Source organism: Staurois parvus, unplaced genomic scaffold (assembly GCF_062004578.1).
Source record: "Staurois parvus isolate SC_StPar_1 unplaced genomic scaffold, SC_StPar_1.0 ptg000154l, whole genome shotgun sequence".
In the NCBI taxonomy this organism is placed as follows: domain Eukaryota; kingdom Metazoa; phylum Chordata; class Amphibia; order Anura; family Ranidae; genus Staurois; species Staurois parvus.
In genome coordinates this window covers 4,333,204-4,354,181 of record NW_028317950.1, presented here as the reverse complement: position 1 = coordinate 4,354,181, position 20,978 = coordinate 4,333,204, and the positions used below count along the sequence as shown (strand labels likewise).

Genomic DNA, 20,978 nt, shown 5'->3' with positions numbered 1-20,978 from the left:
TTTACTTTTAACATTCGATTTTTGGTATGAATGGAATTTCCCCAATGAAAACCGCATTCAATGTTAGAAATTCATTCATCTTGGAAAAAGTCTTACAACCTGCTCTTTTGAATTTTCTCTGCACTATGGTTGAAGATGGTCATCAACTTGACCACATTAACCATTGAACGAATATTTTGAATATAACATTTTCAAGTGAAATTCTACTAGTGTATGGTAAGCTTTAGCTGTTGGGGATGGGTTAAAACAAATTGCAGGGTGCACTTGACCTAAACAAGGGATCTTTATATTAAAATCCTATTGCAAATATAAAAGCTAAGACCTCCTGAATGTGAGTGTTAATTGCTACAGAAAACAAAATGAGGAGAATAGGACACCCCAGAACCTGTCTTTGGGGAACAGAAGATATGCAAAAATACCCAACAGACCCAACTATGCGCCCACATACAGTAATCATTTCATGGCGCTGGGTTCCTTTATATAGCTACTACATGAATGTCAACAACCCCCACTTCTCAATTGAAAGCAAGCTATCAAGCACAGTTATTTGTTTCTTGTACTATGTCCAGCTGCTGGCTGATATGAATACCTCTGGACATGGTGATATAACGCAGAGTCCTGAAATTTGGGAGCTCGAAGCTGCGTCCAAGAAACTGGAGAAGGCTACTTGGTTTGACTAGCATTTTAACCCCTGGCCTACCGGGAGGCCGAATCCGTCCCGTGATCACATCCAACCTAGCACTGACTGGCCACACTGCTGCTTTTTATAGTGGCCTGAGCTCCCCTTTTAAGGAAGGACATCATGTGGGGATGGAAGTAATGTTAAGTATACATTTTTCATAAGGTTCCTGCATTAAGCTTGTTACATTATGCACATTTTTGATAATGGAGTTTGCTCGGTCATTGACATCTCTTTGCAAGAAAAGAAAAGCGTAATTTCAAGCCAAATATTAGCAAGACTAGTTAAAGAGAGACAATACCATTTTGATTTAAAAGTAGAACACAACTACAATGCTAAAAAATTAATTAATCCAGTTGAAAAGAAAAAAGTGGCAACCAAGAAAAGATTTAGCACTGGCTTGCACAGATTGATCTTTTGTGCAGTTACAATTTTTAGTCAATTAAAAAAAATATAGCTTGCACATGGCTTCATCTTCAACAGCATTGGATTTTGAACATTGGCTTGATTAAAATATGTCAAGTTTGCTAACAATCCCAACAGACTGATGGAAATAATCCAGCATCTTGGCTAATATTAACAGGAACAGCATTTTGACCATTTTGAAAATTCATCATCTACAAGGGTAATGAACGAAGCTCAAGCCTATGACGCAGGTTCTGAATTTAGCATGCACATAGCCAACAGTACACTTAAAATGTAAAAAAAAAATATGATTGTTTCTATCTTTTAATGCAGTGCAAAGTTGCCTCTGCTCTAGGCAATACATTATGGAAAGAGTTACTGGATAACAAGAAGTATGAAAATATCACACCATATAGAAATTGGACTAGCTGCTGGTTTGACATTACCCAAGAAAAGTACATTTGATACATGGAGGCCACCCACACCAGCCAAAAATAAATCAAACTTGTTTATACACTACAAAACCTAGTTTAGCCTCAGGGTGTCCATCAGAGCAGTTAGCAGAACTTTTCTAGAAACCAACAAAGGTGCATTGTTACATATTTACTGGAGCAAAGATTCCCTACAAGTAATCAACAAGAGTTCTATTTTGGGTCATGCCAATCCTAACTGAGTGTTTCATTTGCCCTTGACCTCCAGCTTGGTTGATCTTTAAAGGATAATTAGGATAAATAATAAGCAGTGTGGAACTCTCTTCCTTCTTCCACATGGTCTAGAGCAGTGTTTCTCAACTCCAGTCCTCATGGACCCCCCAACAGGTCATGTTTTCAGGATTTCCATTATTTTGCACAGGTGATTTGATCAGTTTCACTGCCTTAGTAATTACCACAGCTATTTCATCTGAGGGAAATCCTGAAAACATGACCTGTTGGGGGTCCATGAGGACTGGAGTTGAGAAACACTGGTCTAGAGTGAAACACTTTTTAGAGGCGGCTGAGAGGTGGTTTGCAGGTGTTCAAAAGACGATTCAGCTTTTTTCTGAATGCCTGGGGTTCTTTCGATTCCAAGGGGGATTTTACATAGAAATGCTGCCCAACAACGGTTGTTGCACAGCATTTCAATGTAAAATCCCCCCTGGAATAAAAAAAAAAAACACTGACCATGCTGAGTTAAACTTGACCATGCCAAGTCCCCTTGACCATGCTGAGTTAAACTTGACCATGCCAAGTCCCCTTGACCATGCTGAGTTAAACTTGACCATGCCAAGTCCCTTTGACTATGCACTGCTGCACTGTAGTGTGAACAGACCCGGGTGGCCACCATGGCATGCTGTAGATGGTTGGTCAAAGGCAGTGAAAACATGGATCAACCACATGTTTTTAATGCCCCCCTGGCCAAAAGCCAAAGATAGGTGCACCTGCTATGACAAGGAATCAACATAGACTAATGTGCAGATTAATCATAGGAAATATATTACTAATTCAAGAAGACTGAAGACCCAGGGAAAGACTGCAGATATGTTTATAAAAGGCTCCTGTCTTGACATGGGACTTAAAAGACATTGGTAAAGGCTTACAGGTTCATGTACAAATAGGTAAAGGCAGGATTGACTACATCTGAAGTTATGAACCTGAAAGTGCAAGGGTTTCGAAACTAGAGGTTAAAGAAGGAATCAAAGTCATGGTAAGGACAAGACAGACTCATTGTTACGTTACTAGATGCGGACGTGTAAGGTCAGGGTAGGCTGGGTTAAAAATATTGACATGGACCAATAAGACGGCCAGGTAATTATGAAAGAGATAGTGCTGGTAAGCTGGGTAAGCACAAATTATAAAATGTAGCCATGTGTAAGGACAGGGTAGACTTGTTGTGAATGAACAGATGTGGGTGCAGAGAGCCAATAATTGTTTAAGTATGGAGGGAGGCCCTATTTGAGGACTATGCAATGCAATCATATAGACAGTCGTAAAGGTAACATAAAGCAAAGTCAATACAGACTTTTTCAATTAGAAAACTGGCCCAAATACTTCCTTAATCGATAGATACATAGGCAACTTGCCATTTGCAAAACCTGCAACTTTACCCACCTCCTCCATTTTTGTAGCACAGGTAGGGGAATCTCCAAACATTGCCGAGTCCAACAGCAAAGCCCACACATGACATGATAAAATCCATCTGCCGAGTCCAAGTGTCTCTCTCAGGGATGGCTTCCCTAGAGTTTGGGGGATAGATGATCCCCGCTTTGATGGATCCATTGCGACATAACTCCATATGTCCGTTCCCGCTTGGTATGAGCTGTCCATGTTTCTCCTCCAGGTTCACTTTGTAGCTGCCGTTGTCCAAGGACAATCTCTTCTTCTCCATCGCTCAAGCTGCCGGTATTCGACCTTTTTCCACAAAAAAAAAAAAGGATCAGCGCACCCTGCACCTGACTCCTACCCCCCTTTATCTCCTTCTCTTCCGCTAGCACCTGCTTCTGGACCAGAGAACCTTCTTAATATTAAATATTAAATAATACTTAAAAAAAATTGCAGCAGAATTATAAAAAAATATGTTTTGGCAAAAACAATTTTGTAAAAAAAAAAAAAATTGAAGGAAATGAGAAACACCAGGGTTTTTTGGAGGGAAGGGGGAAGTCAAAAACCGTCCACAAAGCACTTAAAGGTAAGCCGAAAGTATCTCATGGGTTACGGCGGTGGATGTCGAAGAGGAAGAAAATTTGGGGGGATGAGGGAGATACCAAAGCCCCCCGAGAGCGAGCCAAAACGGCAGGATAGTGGAGTCCGCTATCTGCTAGATTGCAGTCGTGCAGCGAAAGATCTCTAAAGCGTGTACTTCTGTACCCTGAGGCTTAAAAAGCAGAGCCTGGATGAAGTCACTGAGCTGCACTCCTCCTCCCTCACCCTCCCTCTGCTCTGCCTTCTACCTATTCCTTCTTCATCAGCTGCTCTGCCTCTCCCCAGCTTCTCTCCCTTTCAGTGCAAGTCAATGCTTCTGGTTTGCTGGTGATCCCCGCCTCTTTCTGCGCCGTCCTGCCCCCCTCTCTCACATTCAACCCATTCAGACAGCTGAGTAAGTCCTCCCTGCTGTCGTATAGCGCTATCAGTGACATAAGGAGGAAGCCCTCACATGGTCACTATTTTTAGAAAGTAAATGCGAGGATGCAAAGAAAGGGGGGCTGGGTGGGGATAATGCACCAGCTGCAGGGAAACCGAAATTGCAGACGCTGTGTACGTGCACGGGCTTCCAGGATTCTCCCTTATTACCTGCATGCCTTGGGCTGGCTAGGACTACAAGTCTCAGCATGCTGGAGTCAGAGCGGCTTGGCTCATCCAAAGGCAGAATATAAAATATACAACTGAATGCACCTCTGTCATCATTCAATGTATTTTTTGAATGCAAGTGGAGTAAGTACCAGAATGTGAGCGAGCATCAGCCTGTGCAGCAGAGGAAGAAGCAGTACAAAGAGCCAATCAGGTCATGCGCAGATAAGGAGCATGCTAATTGGAGGAGAGGGCACAGTGACAGAGAGGAGAGCTCATCGCTGTGCTGCACAGTCCCTGTAAAGCAGGGCTAGAATGTAATGGGAGGCAGCAGAACAAGGAGCCAATCAGATCATGTGCAGATGAGGAGGATGCTGATTGGAGGAAAGGACATAGTGACAGAGAGGTGAGCTCATTGCTGTTCTGCTTCACTTATAGTCACTTTACAGAAGGGCAGGAGTGTGACAGGAAGAAGCAGCACAGGGAGCCAATCAAGTCCTTCTGTTAGGAGAGAACAATGTGACAGAGAGGAGAGCTCATCGCTGTGCTCCACAGTGCCTGTAAAGCAGGGCTAGAGCATAATGGGAGGCAGAAAAACAAAGAGCCAATCAGGTCATGCTGATAGGAGGAGAAAGTAGAGTGGCATTAAAGTGTGCTGCTTCACTTGCAGTCCCCATACAGCTAGGCTTAGGAGTAAGAGGAAGAAGCAGCAGAAAGAACCAATCATGTCATGTTGATAGGAGGAGAGAGAAGAGTGATACAGACAAGTTAATTGTTGAGCTGCTTCTCGTGAAGTTGCTGTACAGCAGAGCTGGCATGTGAGAGGAAGAAGCAGCACAAGAAGCCAATCAGGTCATGTGCTAGTAAGAAGCATGCTGATAGGAGGAGAGAGCAGAGTGACAGAGAGATGAGCCCATCACTCAGCTGCTTTTTTTACAGTCCCTGTACAACAGGCCTGGAGTGTAAGAGAAAGCAGCAGCACCTGGAGCCAATCAGGTCATGCTGATAGGAGGAGAGAGCAAAGTGACAGAGAGGTGAGCCCATCACTGTGCTGCTTCTCTTGCAGTCCTTGTACAGCAGGGCAAGAGTGTGAGAGTAAAAAGCAACACAAGGAGCCAATCAGGTCACTTGCTAATAAGGAGCATGCTGATAGTAGGATAGAATAGAGTGACAGAGCGATGACACTGTGCTGCTTCTCTTTCATTATCCAATCACAGGAGGAGGGTGGGTCCAGGATGAGAGGGTTAAGAGGAAGTGAGTTGAATGAAGCTGGCCATGAGACTGAAGACATCTAGTGGCTGAATAAAGTATTGCAAGGGACATCTCTGAACTGAAGCTGAATATTGCAACAATAGCTGTTATTTTGTTTGTTTTTTTTAATTTATTTTCATTTTTATCTTGTCATTTTTGGTCGGATTTCTGCTTTCAGGAGCTAAGAAGTTCTGGGCTGTGGTGTAAATAAGCATTTAAAATACTTTTTTTTTTGAGCTTTCCCCTGTAATGTTTTATATTGGTGCCGGGATCTCTTTAAAGTTGAAAGCCAAAATGTAAGCTGTTCCTTTTAATGATATTTCAGAAACCGACACCACATTTTGGCCACTAGATGGAGCTAACGATACAGGCAATAATGTTTTATTAAAAAAATACAGACCTTTTGCTCCACTTGCATGAATTCTACTGACATTCGTGCAACGAATGAAATAGATCCTTGACAATGAGCTTCTTCTAGTTGGTCCATTCTGCTCAGTTAAATTTACTATTAAAAAATGTAGTTATATCTGTTAAGTGCACAAAATACCTGTTGATCCTGCCAGAAATCCTGTGAGATGAACACTTCCTGTGCTTTCTGCTTGTGCTGAATTCTTATCAGTTACATTGTTCATAGTTATCTGTGAGGACTACAGAACCCCACCTGTCTATGTTATGGGGGAGAGCTGGGGTGAGGGGGATTCTGTTGTCCTAGTGACTGAGTGTTGCCACCCTAGGATAGGAATTGTGTTACTGGCAGGATCACCCAGTGAAAATAAAGATAAAAAAAACTAATGCAGCTACCTCATCAATAATAATATTTTATATAATAATATATAAACATTTTTGGCATTTGAGTTTTAGTGGCCTAAAACAAGGACTTTTTGGGGGGCTACTTTTAAAATTGATTTTTCATGGAACTTTCACATTGCACATACTTGCAGGTTCATATTTCCTTTACTTGATTACATAAATAGATTTAAACATTCACTAGCTATCTCTTATGGTCAACAGCTGCTGAGATGAAATTCCAACTACATATAGAGAATGCATTGTTTTCAATAAGTCAGACCTGACTGGTACACTTGTGCGAAGAGTGATAGAGCAATGGGAATGTGAAGCACACACATGACAATGTTCAGGCAATTTCAGCTCATTTCAACAAGCATTGCATTGTGTGACAGTACGAGGTTCTGTCACTGTGTAAGTGGTCAGTTAAAGGACACAGGGTGTGCACACTGGCTGAGTGCAAGACTACGGAGTCTAGCTGTTGAATGGAGAAAACTGCTTTTGCAGCTTTCCCCAGGTTTTGGCATTCTTGGAAGGGGCTCTGTAGTTTGGAGATTCCATAGTGTCTTGGGTGGGATGGAATCTTCAACCCAGTGTCCGGGTTTTGTGGAGGAACAGCAGGGTGTGTGCCTAGGTGCACACAGGCCTTGTAATGGAGGTTTAGGAATACCTCAGGGCTCCACCCATGAGAGACAGAAGGTCTCCTAAAGGATTCAGAGAGGCTGCAGGTGGCAGACGGAGTATGAATGTCTGCAAGAGACATTTAATGGCCTGAGGACTAGGCCAGAGGAGCTGTGTGCTTCTTTGTTAATGGCCTGAGAACTAGGCCAGAGGAGCTAGGCCAGAGAAGCTGTGTGCATTTGAGTTCATGGCCTGAGGACTAGGCCAGAAGAACTGTGTGTGTCTAAGTTATTGGCCTGAGGACAAGGCCAGAGGAGCTGTGTGTGTCCGAGTTCATGGCCTGAGAACTAGGCCAGAGGAGATGTGTGTGTGTCCAAGTTAATGGCCTGAGGACTTGGCCAAGGAGCTGTGTGCGTCCGAGTTAATGGCCTGAGGACTAGGCCAGAGGAGCTGTCTGCATCTGAGTTCATGGCCTGAGGACTAGGCCAGAGGAGCTGTGTGCGTCCGAGTTTATGGCCTGAGGACTAGGCCAAGGAGCTGTGAGCATCTGAGTTCATGGCCTGTGGACTAGGCCAGAGGAACTGTGTGCATCCGAGTTAATGGCCTGAGGACATGGTCAGAGGAGCTGTGTGTGTCCGAGTTAATGGCCTGAGAACTTGGTCAGAGGAGCTGTGTGTGTCCGAGTTAATGGCCTGAGAACTTGGCCAAGGAGCTGTGTGCGTCCCAGTTCATGGCCTGAGGACTAGGCCAGAGGAGCTGTCTGCATCTGAGTTCATGGCTTGAGGACTAGGCCAGAGGAGCTGTGTGCGTCCGAGTTTATGGCTTGAGGACTTGGCCAAGGAGCTGTGTGCATCCGAGTTCATGGCCTGTGGACTAGGCCAGAGGAGCTGTGTGCGTATGAGTTCATGGCCTGAGGACTAGGCCAGAGGAGCTATGTGTGTCTGAGTTAATGGCCTGAGGATTTGGAAAAGGAGATTTGTGCGTCCCATATGCTTGGGGCTGTGTGCGTTAAGGAGCTCTAAGCTGTGTACCTGGAAGAGCTGGTGGTCAGAAGACACAGTATCTATAGCAGCAGTCCTGCTGAAGAGTAACCAGGTGGGCTAATATTTTCGTTTGGACTGTGTGTATTTATTAAAACAACAGGATCACCAAGTGTAACAGAGCAGTTACAGAGATGAGACAAACCATTTAACACTGACGGGTGTTTACAGTGATCAACCTTTTTTATTTAAGTATGTAAAACCTTTTTCCCCAAAGGGAAAAAAAACAGTTTGACTGCTTATAAAATGTTTAGCTGAAGTTTGGCTTCAGTTTGTTTGTGTATCTAAATCTGTTACTACAGCTAACCCTCCCCACCAGACTGACAAGACTGCTGTCCAAAGGTGCCTCCTGTGCTCCTTCATCCAGAGTGAGGGTGCTCTAATACAGGAGGTGTTATACTGGCCAGATCACCAGGGGAAAAACAGAAGGAAAAAAGCCTAAAAAATAAAACCAATGCAGCCACCACATCTAAGGCTTGGTACGCTGCAGGATATTACATTTTGGGATATGGTATTAATACCGTTTTAAGTAAAGTGAGACAACACTCTGTTATACCTTACTCTATCGCTAGATGGCACAACCTGGAGCAAAATCCTCCCCTTGCTTTGCCATTGGAATGGTCCTGCTGTGTGATATTTTTGGTTCTTTTGCCAACTGGACCTGTTAGATGGCCATGTGGCAACCCATGTTCTTACATTGCTTGCTGTGATAGTCATCTGCATTACTCAGAAGGAAGATCTCCGTGTTTATCTGCGCCAGCCTTTCCTTGTCTCCATATCTCCGTGTTGGAAGCGTGTACAAACAAATGGTCTCCTAGGTGTTTTTAATGGAATTTTCCAGCACAGATCTCACATATTGCCGTATTCCTATTCAAATGGGACCTATCCATCAACAGACGGCCAATGGAAATTCCTTGAAATGAATTGGTTGATCCTGTAAATATTGATCTTGTGGAGTTATTCAGAAACAGAGCTGACTGCACTATCTGATATACAGGCATCATCTTTTAGAATTGGCACCTCGCTAAAACAATATGTTAATAGTACGCCAAAAATATTTGCAGATTAAGAGCTGTATGCAGTTTGGATAAATATAATGGTAGCCTATACTTGCACTATGCAGCAGCAGTTCTAGTTGTGCAACTGTCGCTTGGGCATAAAGTCATGACTGCGAGTCTTTGGAAGTTTGGACATGCTTGAGATGCCAAAAATGGAAAATTACAAACGTACGACTACATACAGCCTGCCATAGAAGTGAATGGTTCCTGGTGTGTGCATGAGGCCTGAAACAAGAACTCATCGACCTCTGTAGCTGCAGCCACTGTCGAGCACTTCATCCTCAATATTCCCAGTAGAAGCACTAAAATCCTTGCATGAGCACATTCAAACAAAAAAGATTTCCAGCTCAACTTGCCAACCAGCTTGTGAACAAACCAAATGCGTTAAAAAACGGGTTTAGTTAGCACACATTTGCAAACACATACGTAATCTGCAGAGCCCCCTCCTTGGCACTGCAATATTCTGCAGTTCTATACATTTTGAGAGCCTCTATAGCAGAAGCACATGTATAAATTGATAGTTTAAGGGCAGGTGAGCCTGAGGGAGCCCACCCCTCCTTAAAAGTACAAGGGCGCACTGGACACCCTGCATATAGCACAATGGCAACCAGGGTGTTCAGTGCACTCCCTCACCAACAAGTCAACAGTACAAAAAATGGCCACTGCCCCACACTATAACTGGCCTTCACAGCAAGGAGCACAAGGAAGGGCGACACATGTCAAGCAATAAAGAAGAATTCCCAGGTCAACCCATTCTGTTCCCTGCAGTTATCCAGCAATCATTTCAAATACTCTGGGAAGAGGAGCAGGAAGAGCTGAGCTGCTGAAAAGAGGGGTAGAGGGAGCTGAGCTGCTTAGAGGAGGAGCAGAGGGAGCTAAACTGCTTAGAGGAGGGGCAGAGAGAGCTGAGCTGCTGATAGGAGGAGCAGGGGGAGCTAAATTGCTGAGAGGAGGAGCAGGGGGGGGTGAATTGCTGAGTGGAGGGGCAGGGGGAGCTGATCTGCTGAGAGGAGGAGCAGGGGAAGCTGAATTGCTGAGAGGAGGAGCAGGGGAGCTGATCTGCTGAGAGGAGGAGCAGGGGAAGCTGAATTGCTGAGAGGAGGAGCAGGGGAGCTGATCTGCTGAGAGGAGGAGCAGGGGAAGCTGAATTGCTGAGAGGAGGAGCAGGGGAGCTGAGCTGCTGAGAGGAGGAGCAGGGGCAGCTGAGCTGCTGAGAGGAGGAGTGAGGGAGCTGAATTGCTGAGAGGAGGGGCAGAGGGAGCTGAGCTGATGAGAGGATAGGCAGAGGGAGCTGAGCTGCTAAAAGGAGTAGCAGGGGGAGCTGAATTGCGGAGAGGGGCAGGAGTAAAGGGTGCTGAGTTTCTGACAGGAGGAGCAGAGGGAGCTGAGCTGCTGAGAGGGGGAGCGGAGAAGCAAAGCTGCTGAATGGAGGGGAAGGAGCAAGATCCACTTAGAGGAGGAACAGGGAGAGTTGAGCTCCTGAAAGGAGGGGCAGGGGGAGCTGAGCTGCTGAGAAGAGGATCAGGGGGAGCTGAATTGCTGAGAGGAGGAGTGGGGCTGCTGAGAGGAGGGGCAGAGGAAGCTGAGCTGCTGAGAGGAGGGGCAGAGGAAGCTGAGCTGCTGAGAGGAGGGGCAGGCGAGATAAGCTGCTAAAAGGAAGAGTAAAGGGAGCTGAGATGCTGAGAGGAGGAACAGGAAGAGTTGAGCTCCTAAAAGAAGGGGCAGGGGGATCTGAATTGCTGAGAGGAGGAGTGGGGCAACTGAACTGCTGAGAGGAGGGGCAGGTGAACTGAGCTGATAAAGGGAAGAGTAAAGGGAGCTAAGCTGCTGAGAGGAGGAGCAAAGGGAGCTGAGCTGCTGAGAGGAGGAGCAGAGGGAGCTGAGCTGCTGCGAGGAGGAGCAGGGGGAGTTGGGCTCCTGAAAGGAGGGGCAGGAGAGCTGAGCTGCTGACAGGAGGAGCAGAGGGAGTTGAGCTGCTGAGAGGAGGGACAGGAAGCAGATCTGCTTAGAGAAGGAGCAGGGGGAGCTGAACTGGTGAGAAGAGGAACAGGGGTGAGTTGAGCTCCTAAAAGATGGGGCAGGGGGAGCTGAGCTGCTGAGAAGAGGAGAAGGAGGAGCTGAACTGCTGAGAGTAGGAGCAGGGGAAGCTAAGCTGCTGAAAGGGGGGGGGGGGCAGGGGAAGCTGAGCTGGCGAGAGGAGGAACAGGGGGAGTTTGGCTCCTGAAAGGAGGGGCAGGGGGGCTGAGCTCCTGAAAGGAGGAGAAGGGAAGCCAGATGCTGAAATGAGGGTCAGGGTGATCTGAGCTGCTGAAAGGAGGGACATAGGGAGCTGAGCTTCTGTCTTTGTAACACAGTTTTATTGATTGTTGATCCTGCCTATAGATCCATTATTTATCAACTTCATGTAATCCTTTAGGCGCACCCTGAAAACCCATCTCTTCAGGGAAGCCTACCCCACCCCCTGCTAACTTGCCGACCTCCTCCACTCTTCCTACCACTCCATCCCCCACAGCTATCTCCTCCTGTGCCACCACCCCCTCCCTCCTAGATTGTAAGCTCGAAAGAGCAGGGCCCTCGATCCCCTCATGTTTTGCATTGTATTGGTATTGTTCTGTCACATGTTCTGTCCCCCTTTGTAATGTACAGCGCTGAGCGAACTATTGGCGCTTTATAAATACTGTATAATAATAATAATAATATGGTGACAACACTGCTTGTTCTGCAGTGAAATTGCACGGCAGTGTTGTCACCATATGGACAGTGTAGTCTTAGATGAACATGCACTATCCATGAAGGGCCACCCCAATGAAAACAGAGTTTATTATTAGAGGAATAACATCGTAAGAAATTCAGCACATTTCAGGGGTTCATCAAATCACTCTGTCAGGACTTTACACTGTTGTTAATATTGGATTTGAATGTACAAAAATTTCCGAAGCTATCTGAGTCTAGGCATTCCTGAAGGACATAACACAGATCCTGATGAAAAAGGGGGGGAGGGGTTGTGTGACCCATCCTCAAAACATGTTGGTTTTCTTATCTTAATGCTATTCTAATGATAACCTATTCCAGATTCTATCTCTATTGGTGTGGCACCCTTACTGCTTTCCATATGAATAAAAGTTGACTGTTGTAAGCAGGGCTGCTGTTAGAAACCACGGGGCCCCATACAGCCACCCTGACAGGGCCCCGCCCCTCCAAAAAAAAACACTGTTGACTATACTTCAGTTATGAATGAACACAATGAGCAATTGGTACCGATCACTCATTGTGCTCATTCAGGAAAGGGAGGGGCTGGTAAATGTAACATATTTACTGGACCTTTCCCCCACTCTCCATCCTGAAGGATCCTATTGTGTGCTTGCAGCTGCTGGAGAGGAGGGAAACCGGCAGCACTGTGGGAGTGGGGGCACACAGGGGGCCTGGGCAGCAGGAGGAAACGTATGGTACACAGGGAGGGTGATTGGTGCAGTGGGAAGGGAATTACTGGAACCAATCCCCTGTATGGCTTCCTTTCCAGCAGCTGAAAGCCAGTGGGAGGGAGAGGAGAAGCCAGTTTTCAGCTGCTGCAGAGAGAGCCATACAGGGGATTGGTTCCAGCAATTGCCCTCCCCAGTGTGCCGATCACCCTCACTGTCCACATCTGATTCACCCAGCTGCCTGGGCCCCCCTGCTGTCCCGGGCCCCGTACAGGGGGACTAGTGGTACCCCCTTATCCACAGCCCTGGTAGTAAATGTGCTCCCCCCAGTGTTATATGTTTTTTTCCCAACCCTTGTACCTTCCAAATTTGCTGGACAGCTTGGACTGTTAAGAGAAGGTGGGAAAATAATTGAACTACTGACTGGATCCTCATGTAATAAAACTATGCTAGAGAGGGGAATAAGAAAAAAACTATTATGGCAAATCTATTGGCACGTTGTATTATATATGTTATTTTTTTCTACAGTACCCCTATAAAAGACACAAATTAATGCAGATTCCCAGTCATGAATGTATTTTTTTTTTAACTGCAAGCAGTGTTAAGTAGCTGAGTTTGACCGGATATCAGCCTATTTCAGTCCCTGTACAGCAGGGCTAGAGTGTAAGAAAAAGAAGCAGTACAGGAAACGAATCATACACTGACAAGAAGTATGCTGATAGGAGGAGAGAACTGAGTGACAGAGAGATGAGCTCATCATTGTGTTGCTTCTCCTTTCACTGTCCACTCATGGGTTGGGGGCCCGTCCGGGATTATGAAGCTGGCCATCTGACTGAGGACATCTAGTGGCAAAAAACGTACTGCAGAGGAAATATCTGGATTTAAGGTGAATAGTGCAGCAAAGGCTCTTTTTTTTTTTAATTTCATTTTTGAAAGGGCTAGCTATTTGTATCTCTTTTCTTGGGTGGCGTTCTGCTTTAAATCTTCACCAGGCTAAAAATGTTCCTTAGTTTCTCCATCTGCTCTGTGGCAGTGAGTGGGTTACACATTACAATGCAGATGGGGATTATATGGTGCACTGCTCTGCGGTCTCCCGGCAATTTTTCATCAGCGCCCAGCTCAGGTATATAGTGATGTTCTTTGCTGCTGATACAAGGATCCGTAGAGTTCTGGGGGGGGAAGATGGCTGCATTGCCTAGCACAGTTGTTCCTCCCATGGATGGCTAGCCTTGCTGCTGCATTGTCAGGTGACCGAGCTGCTGCATTGTCATCCATATGGTACGTTACAGTGACGTCACTAGAAGACTACGGCAAGGACTCCTCAGGGTTATATATATTAGCTAGAGGACAATGTGAGCCTGGATCTGCCCGTAGATGACTATACATCAACTAGACAAACAGCCTGGAAGTCACTTATTTCCCAGACCAAGTTAAAAAATAAGGCAGCCTGAGAAGTAATATTTAACCAGTATGTCTGCACAATGAGAGAGGACACATTCCTTCCTGCACTGTCATTGTTAGCTCAGGCATGCAGCAGGGGAGAGCAGCTTATCCCATAGGAGGGCGCTATTCCTTTATATTAAAAGATGACAACCCATAGGGGGCGCTATCCTATCAAAGGATGATATCCCATAAGGGGGGGTTCCCATATATTAACAGATGACAACTCATAGGGGGCGCTATGCCATACAGTAAAAGATGATATCCCATAGGGTGCTATGCTATGTATTAAAAATGATATCCCATGGGGGGGGTGTTATCCTATGTAATAAAACATGATATCCCATAGGGGGTGCTATCCTATGTATTAAAAATGATATCCCATGGGGGGGGTGTTATCCTATGTAATAAAACATGTTATCTCAAGGGGGTACAGTGGGAAAAATAATTTTTTGATCCCCTGCAGACTATGTAAGTTTGCCCACTACAAAGAAATGAAGGGTTTATCATTTTTTTTTATCATAGGTGTATTTTAAATGATAGAGACAGAATATCAACCAAAAATGCAGAAAAAACGCATAGTACAAATGTTATAAATTGAGTTGCAGTTCAGTGAGTAAGTATTTGATCCCCAAGCAAAGCATGACTTGGTGGAGAAACCCTTGTTGGCAGGCACAGAGGTAAGACGTTTCTTGTGGTTGGTTACCAGGTTTGCACACATCTCAGGAGGGATTTTGGTCCACTCTTCTTTACAGATCTTCTCTAAATCCTAAAGTTTTCTTGGCTGTTGCTTGGCAACTTGAAGTTTCAGTTCCCTCTATAAATTTTCTATAGGATTAAGGTCTGGAAACTGGCTAGGCCACTCCATGACCTTATAATGTGCTTCTACTTGAGACACTCCTTTGTTGCCTTGGCGGTATGTTTTGGGTCATTGTCATGCTGGAGGACCCATCCACAACCCATCTTCAGTGTTCTGGCAAGAAGAGGAAGAAGGTTCTAAGCCAAGATTTTACAATACATGGCCCCATCCATTGGCCCCTCAATTTGGCAAAGTTGGCCTGTACCTTTAGCAGAGAAACAGTCTCAAAGCATACTATTTCCACCTCAGTGCTGGACTGTAGGGATGGTGTTCTTAGGGTCATAGTCAGCATTCTTCTTCCTCTAAACACGGCGAGTCAAGTTAATGCCAAAGAGCTCAATTTCAGTCTCATCTGACCACAGCACTTTCTCCCAACCTTCTCTGAATCATTTAGATGTTCATTGGCAAACTTCAGCCGGGCCTGTACATGTGCCTTCTTGAGGAGGGGGACCTTGCGGGTGCTGCAGGATTTCAGTCCATGGCAGCGTATTGTGGTACCGATGGTTTGTTTGGTGACTGTGGTCCCAACTGCCTTGAGATCATTCACAAGCTCATCCTGTTTAGTTCTGGGCTGATCCCTCACTTTTCTCATGATCATCCTTACCCCATGGGGTGAAATATTGCATGGAGCTCCAGACCGCGGGAGGTTGATGGTTATTTTGTATTTCTTCTGTTTGCGAATAATCGCTCCAACAGTTCTCTCCTTCTCACCAAGCTTCTTGCTGAAGGTCTTGTAGCCCATTCCAGCCTTGTGCAGGTCTACAGTCTTGTCCCTGATACCCTTTGACAGCTCTTTGGTCTTGCCCATGGTGGTGCCCAAGAAAGAGATTCTGTGGACAGGTGTCTTTTATACACATAACGAGTTGTCATTAGGAGCTCCTTCTTAAATTGACACAACTAATCTGTGTACCACATGAGCACATAGCCAGTCTGTGGGAGCCAGAATTATTGTTGGTTGGTAGGGGATCAAACACTTATTTTACTCACTGAACTGCAACTCAATTTATAACATTTGTATCATGTGTTTTTTTTTCTGGATTTTTGGTTGATGTTCTGTCTCTATCATTTAAAATCTACCTATGATAAAAATTATAGACCCTTCATTTCTTTGTAAGTGGGCAAAATTACCAAATCTGCAAGGGATCAAAGAATTATTTTCCCCATTGTATATTAAAATACAATATCTCATAGGGGGTGCTATCATATATATTAGAAGATGATATCCTATAGGGATGTGCTATCCCATGTAATAAAAGATGACAACCTATAGGGGGCGCTTTGCCAAATATTTAAATATGATATCCCATTGGGGGGCACTATCCTGTCTATTAAAACATGATATTCCATAAGGATGCTATTTCATAAATTCAAAGATGATATCCTTTATTTTAAAAGATGATATCCCATAAGGGGGGGGTTCCCATATATTAACAGATGACAACCCATAGGTGGCGCTATGCCATATATTAAGAGATGATATCCTGTAGGGGGCGCTATCCCAAATTTTAAAACAACCCATAGGTGGCGCTATGCCATATATTAAGAGATGATATCCTGTAGGGGGCGCTATCCCAAATTTTAAAACATAATATCCCATATTATCATGATATCCCCTAAGGGGTATTATGTTGTAAGCTAAAACATGATATCCCAAAGGAGGGCGTCATATCTCATAAGAGACCATCCCATAGGGGGCGCTATCCAATATATAAAAACATGATATCCCATAGGGAGCGCTATCCAATATATAAAAACATGATATCCCATACGGGGCGCTATCCAATATATAAAAACATGATATCCCATAGGGGGCGCTATCCAATATATAAAAACATGATATCCCATAGGGGGCACTATCCCATATAAAAACATGATATCCAATAGGGGGCGCTATCCAATATATAAAAACATGATATCCCATAGGGGGCGCTGTCCAATATATAAAAACATGATATCCCATAGGGGGCGCTATCCAATATATAAAAACATGATATCCCATAGGGGGCGCTGTCCAATATATAAAAACATGATATCCCATAGAGGGCGCTGCGCTATCCCGTATATAAAAACATGATATCCCATAGGGGGCGCTATCCTATATATAAAAACATGATATCCCATAGGGGGCGCTATCCCGTATAAAAAAACATGATATCCCATAGGGGGCGCTATCCTGTATATAAAAACATGATATCCCATAGGGGGCGCTATCCTGTATATAAAAACATGATATCCCATAGGGGGCGCTATCCTATACATAAAAACATGATATCCCATAGGGGGCGCTATCCTATATATAAAAACATGATATCCCATAGGGGGTGCTGCACTATCCCATGTATAAAAACATGATATCCAATAGGAGGCGCTATCCTATATTTAAAAATACGATATCCCATAGGGGGCGCTATCCCATATATTGAAACATAATATTCATTAGGGAGTGCTCTCCCATACTTTAAACAGGTAAATATCAATAAAGTGACGTGATGATCAGATATATTTTTTCCCGTTGATTACATACATGCCAAGTAATACATACATGTGACATGTACAGGTATTCATTACCTCTCACAAAGATTATAATACTCGCTCCAACGAAGCCTTCATCTGCTTTTCTCTACCAAAGGACAGAGCCATCTTTGTTCAAGCATCATCCAGGGTCACCATCTACTCCCTGGGCAGAGATGTCGGCTCAGAAGTGACAAAGAATTCTGGTGCCTGGGCAGTTCTTGTCAGTGTTCACAAGTGTCTGACACAGATCAGCCCCTGCTGCAGATTCCTAGTTTGGCTATAAATGGCTAGAATTTGGTTAACTGAATAGTGAGTGCAGCCAATCAGATGCAGGGAGATTCCTTTTTTTTTGCATGTTAGTCTCCATATTGAAAATTAAGAGGATGGTCAATTTATGAAAATTCTCCTACGACTGAATAGAATATGAGAAGTGATGTTATGTATTTGTATTGTATTTTTATTGTATTTGTATTGTATTTGTTTTGTATTGTATTGTATATTGTATTTGTATTGTATTGTATTTATATTTGTATTGTATTGTATTTGTATTTATATTGTATTTGCATTGTATTGTATTTATATTGTATTTGTATTTGCATTGTATTGTATTTGTATTGTATTTGTATTTGCATTGTATATTGTATTGTATTTGTATTTATATTGTATTGTATTGTATTTAATTTTGTATTGTATTGTATTTGTATTTGTATTGTATTGTATTTATATTTGTATTGTATTGTATTTGTATTGTATATTGTATTTGTATTGTATTGTATTTGTATTTATATTGTATTTGTATTTGCATTGTATTGTATTTGTATTGTATTTGTATTTGCATTGTATTGTATTTGTATTGTATATTGTATTGTATTTGTATTTATATTGTATTGTATTGTATTTAATTTTGTATTGTATTGTATTTGTATTTATATTGTATTTGTATTTATATTGTATTTGTATTTGCATTGTATTGTATTGTAATTGTATTGTATTGTATATTGTATTGGTATTGTATTTGTATTGTATTGTATATTGTATTTGTATTGTATTTTATTGTATTTGTATGTATTGTATTTGTATTGTATTTTCAGATGACTAGTGTACTGAAAATCATATGATCTGGTATTGTACGAGAAAACGTTTTGCGCTTGTACCTTCGGTTATTGTCGCATGAACTGTCGTGATTGGCTCTCGAAAGCTGTGTACTAACGATCAGACTGTTGTACGATCGCTCCTCGTACAAACATTTTCATACGATTTTCATGTGTATGGACCTTTAGTCAGCCTACCATGATGGATCCACTTAGGGAGCTTTTCATTTTTGTAAATCCCTCTGAGATTAATAAAGCAATTTGTTTGTAAAGTCAATTATCATCAGTGTATTTTTCTGGGTTTAGAAGAAATTTTACAACCTGCTCCATTAGTTACATAAGAGATAAAGAAGTAAAATAAGCTAAAAAAAGAAAAACACAAAAACAAAACAAAAACCCTAAGCAAATAGAATAAATAGGAATAATAACGATTATAATAATAATAATAATATACAAATATATAATATAAAATAATAAATAAAAAATGTAACAACTAAATAAATATAAAAAAAAATGGAAAATAGATTAACTAGAATTAAAAAAAACTTGTAATAATTAATAATAATGAAAGAAATACTTAAAAAATAAAAATAGACTAGCTATGTATAATAATAATCATAGTATTAATTATAATAATAATATAAACAATAAGAAAGCTCTATTTGTCCCCCCAAAAAATTATAAAAACTTCATGGGCAGCACAGTGGCTAAATGGTTAGCACTTCCGCCTGGCAGTACTAGGGTCGTTGGTTTGAATCCCAACCACGGCACCACCTGCCTGGAGTTTGCATGTTCTTCCTGTGTCTGTGTGGGTTTCCTCCGGGTACTCCGGTTTCCTCCCACACTCCAAAGACATGCTGGTAGGTGAATTGGCTCCTGTCTAAATTGGCCCTAGTATGTGTATGTATGAATGTGAGTTAGGGACCTTAGATTGTACACCCCTTGAGGGTTAGGGACTGATGTGAATGTACAATATATATATGTAAAGTGCTGTGTAAATTGACAGCACTATATAAGTACCTGAAATAAATAAATATTAATTAAGTCAATACTTAAAAAAATAGAAAATATAATAAATAGAAATACTAAAATAAATAATAATACAAATAACTGAAGAACAAATATTAATAATAACGAACAAAATCTTAAAAAAATAGATTAGCTAGGAATAATAATAATATTAATAATAACATACGCACTTAATAATAATTATACTTTAAAAAAATACAAATAGAAAATAGATTAAACAAAAATACTAAAATAAAGAATATTACAAATAATTGATTAATAAATAATAATAATATTGAAAGAAATAGTTTTAGCTAGGAAAGATTAAAAAAAATAAATAAATAAATAAATAATTAAAAACAAATTAAAATAAAAAATAAATTAGCTAATAATCATTAAAACAATTTAAAATAATAATAATAATAATAATAAAAGATAAAAATTAAATAAATAATTGAAATGAAAGAAAATAGAAAACTGATTAAAAAGGAACAGGATGGAAAGTTTTCCAACATATATATCCCTGAAAATTACTGAAATGGCACCACCTTGTGGTTTTGCCAGAGATGACCACAGGCGCCAGATTTAATTCCAGTGACTTTTTTTTTTTCGCAGTGGTAAGGCTGCACTGCTGCTTTTTTTTAAAAAATGGAAATGTTCTTTTACAAAAACAAATACACAACTTTTTGTGCTTTCAGTTAATCTTGGGGTGTGCAAAGATCCCGTCACCTGAAACTGGAATATCTCTTGTGGAAAGGCATCTTATATATAAACATACCCTATACTGCCAGTATTGGTCGGCCGGCCTTTCCATGCACATGAACTTTAATGGCCCCCCAGTCTTAGTCTGTAGGGTTCAATATTGAGTTGGCCCCGCCCTTTGCACATATAACAGCTTTAACTCTTCTGGGAAGGCCATCCACAAGGTTTAGGAATGTGTCTATGGGAAGGTTTGACCATTCTTCCAGAAGCACATTTGTGAGGTCAGGCACTGATGTCGGGGGAGGAGGCCTGGCTTGCAGTCTCCGCCCTAATTCATCCCAAAGGTGTTCTATGGGGTTGAGGTCAGCACTCAGTGCAGGCCAGTCAAGTTCCTCCACCCCAAACTGGCTCCTCCATGTCTTTATGGACCTTGCTTTGTGCACTGGTGCGCAGTTATGTTGGAACAGGAAGGGGCCATCTCCAAACTCTTCCCACAAAGTTGGGAGCATGAAATTGTCCAAAATGTCTTGGTATGCTGACACCTTAAGAGTTCCCTTCACTGGAACTAGGGGGCCAAGCCCAACCCCTGAAAAACAACCCCGCACCATAATCCTCCCTCCACCAAACTTTACACATGGCACAATGCAGTCAGGCAAGTACCGTTCTCCTGGCAACCGCCAAACCCAGACATGTCCATCAGATTGCCAGACAGAGAAGTGTGATTCATCACTCCAGAGAACACGTCTCCACTGCTCTAGAGTCCAGTGGCGGCGTGCTTTACACTACAGCATCCGACGCTTTGCATTGCACTTGGTGATGTAAGGCTTGGATGCAGCTGCTTG

The 20,978-nt window shown here is 42.7% G+C and overlaps 1 protein-coding gene across 1 annotated transcript in view; it reads right to left on the bottom strand.

Moving 5' to 3' along the window:
- SLC6A8 (solute carrier family 6 member 8) overlaps positions 1–4,047 on the bottom strand; it is a 97,336-nt gene extending 93,289 nt beyond the window's left edge. Inside the window, exon 1 of the mRNA XM_089674942.1 lies at positions 3,172–4,047. Coding sequence (XP_089531068.1) covers positions 3,172–3,448 — 277 coding nt within the window. The 5' untranslated portion in view covers positions 3,449–4,047. The remainder of the gene's footprint in view (positions 1–3,171) is intronic.
- Between the last annotated feature and the right edge of the window lie 16,931 nt (positions 4,048–20,978).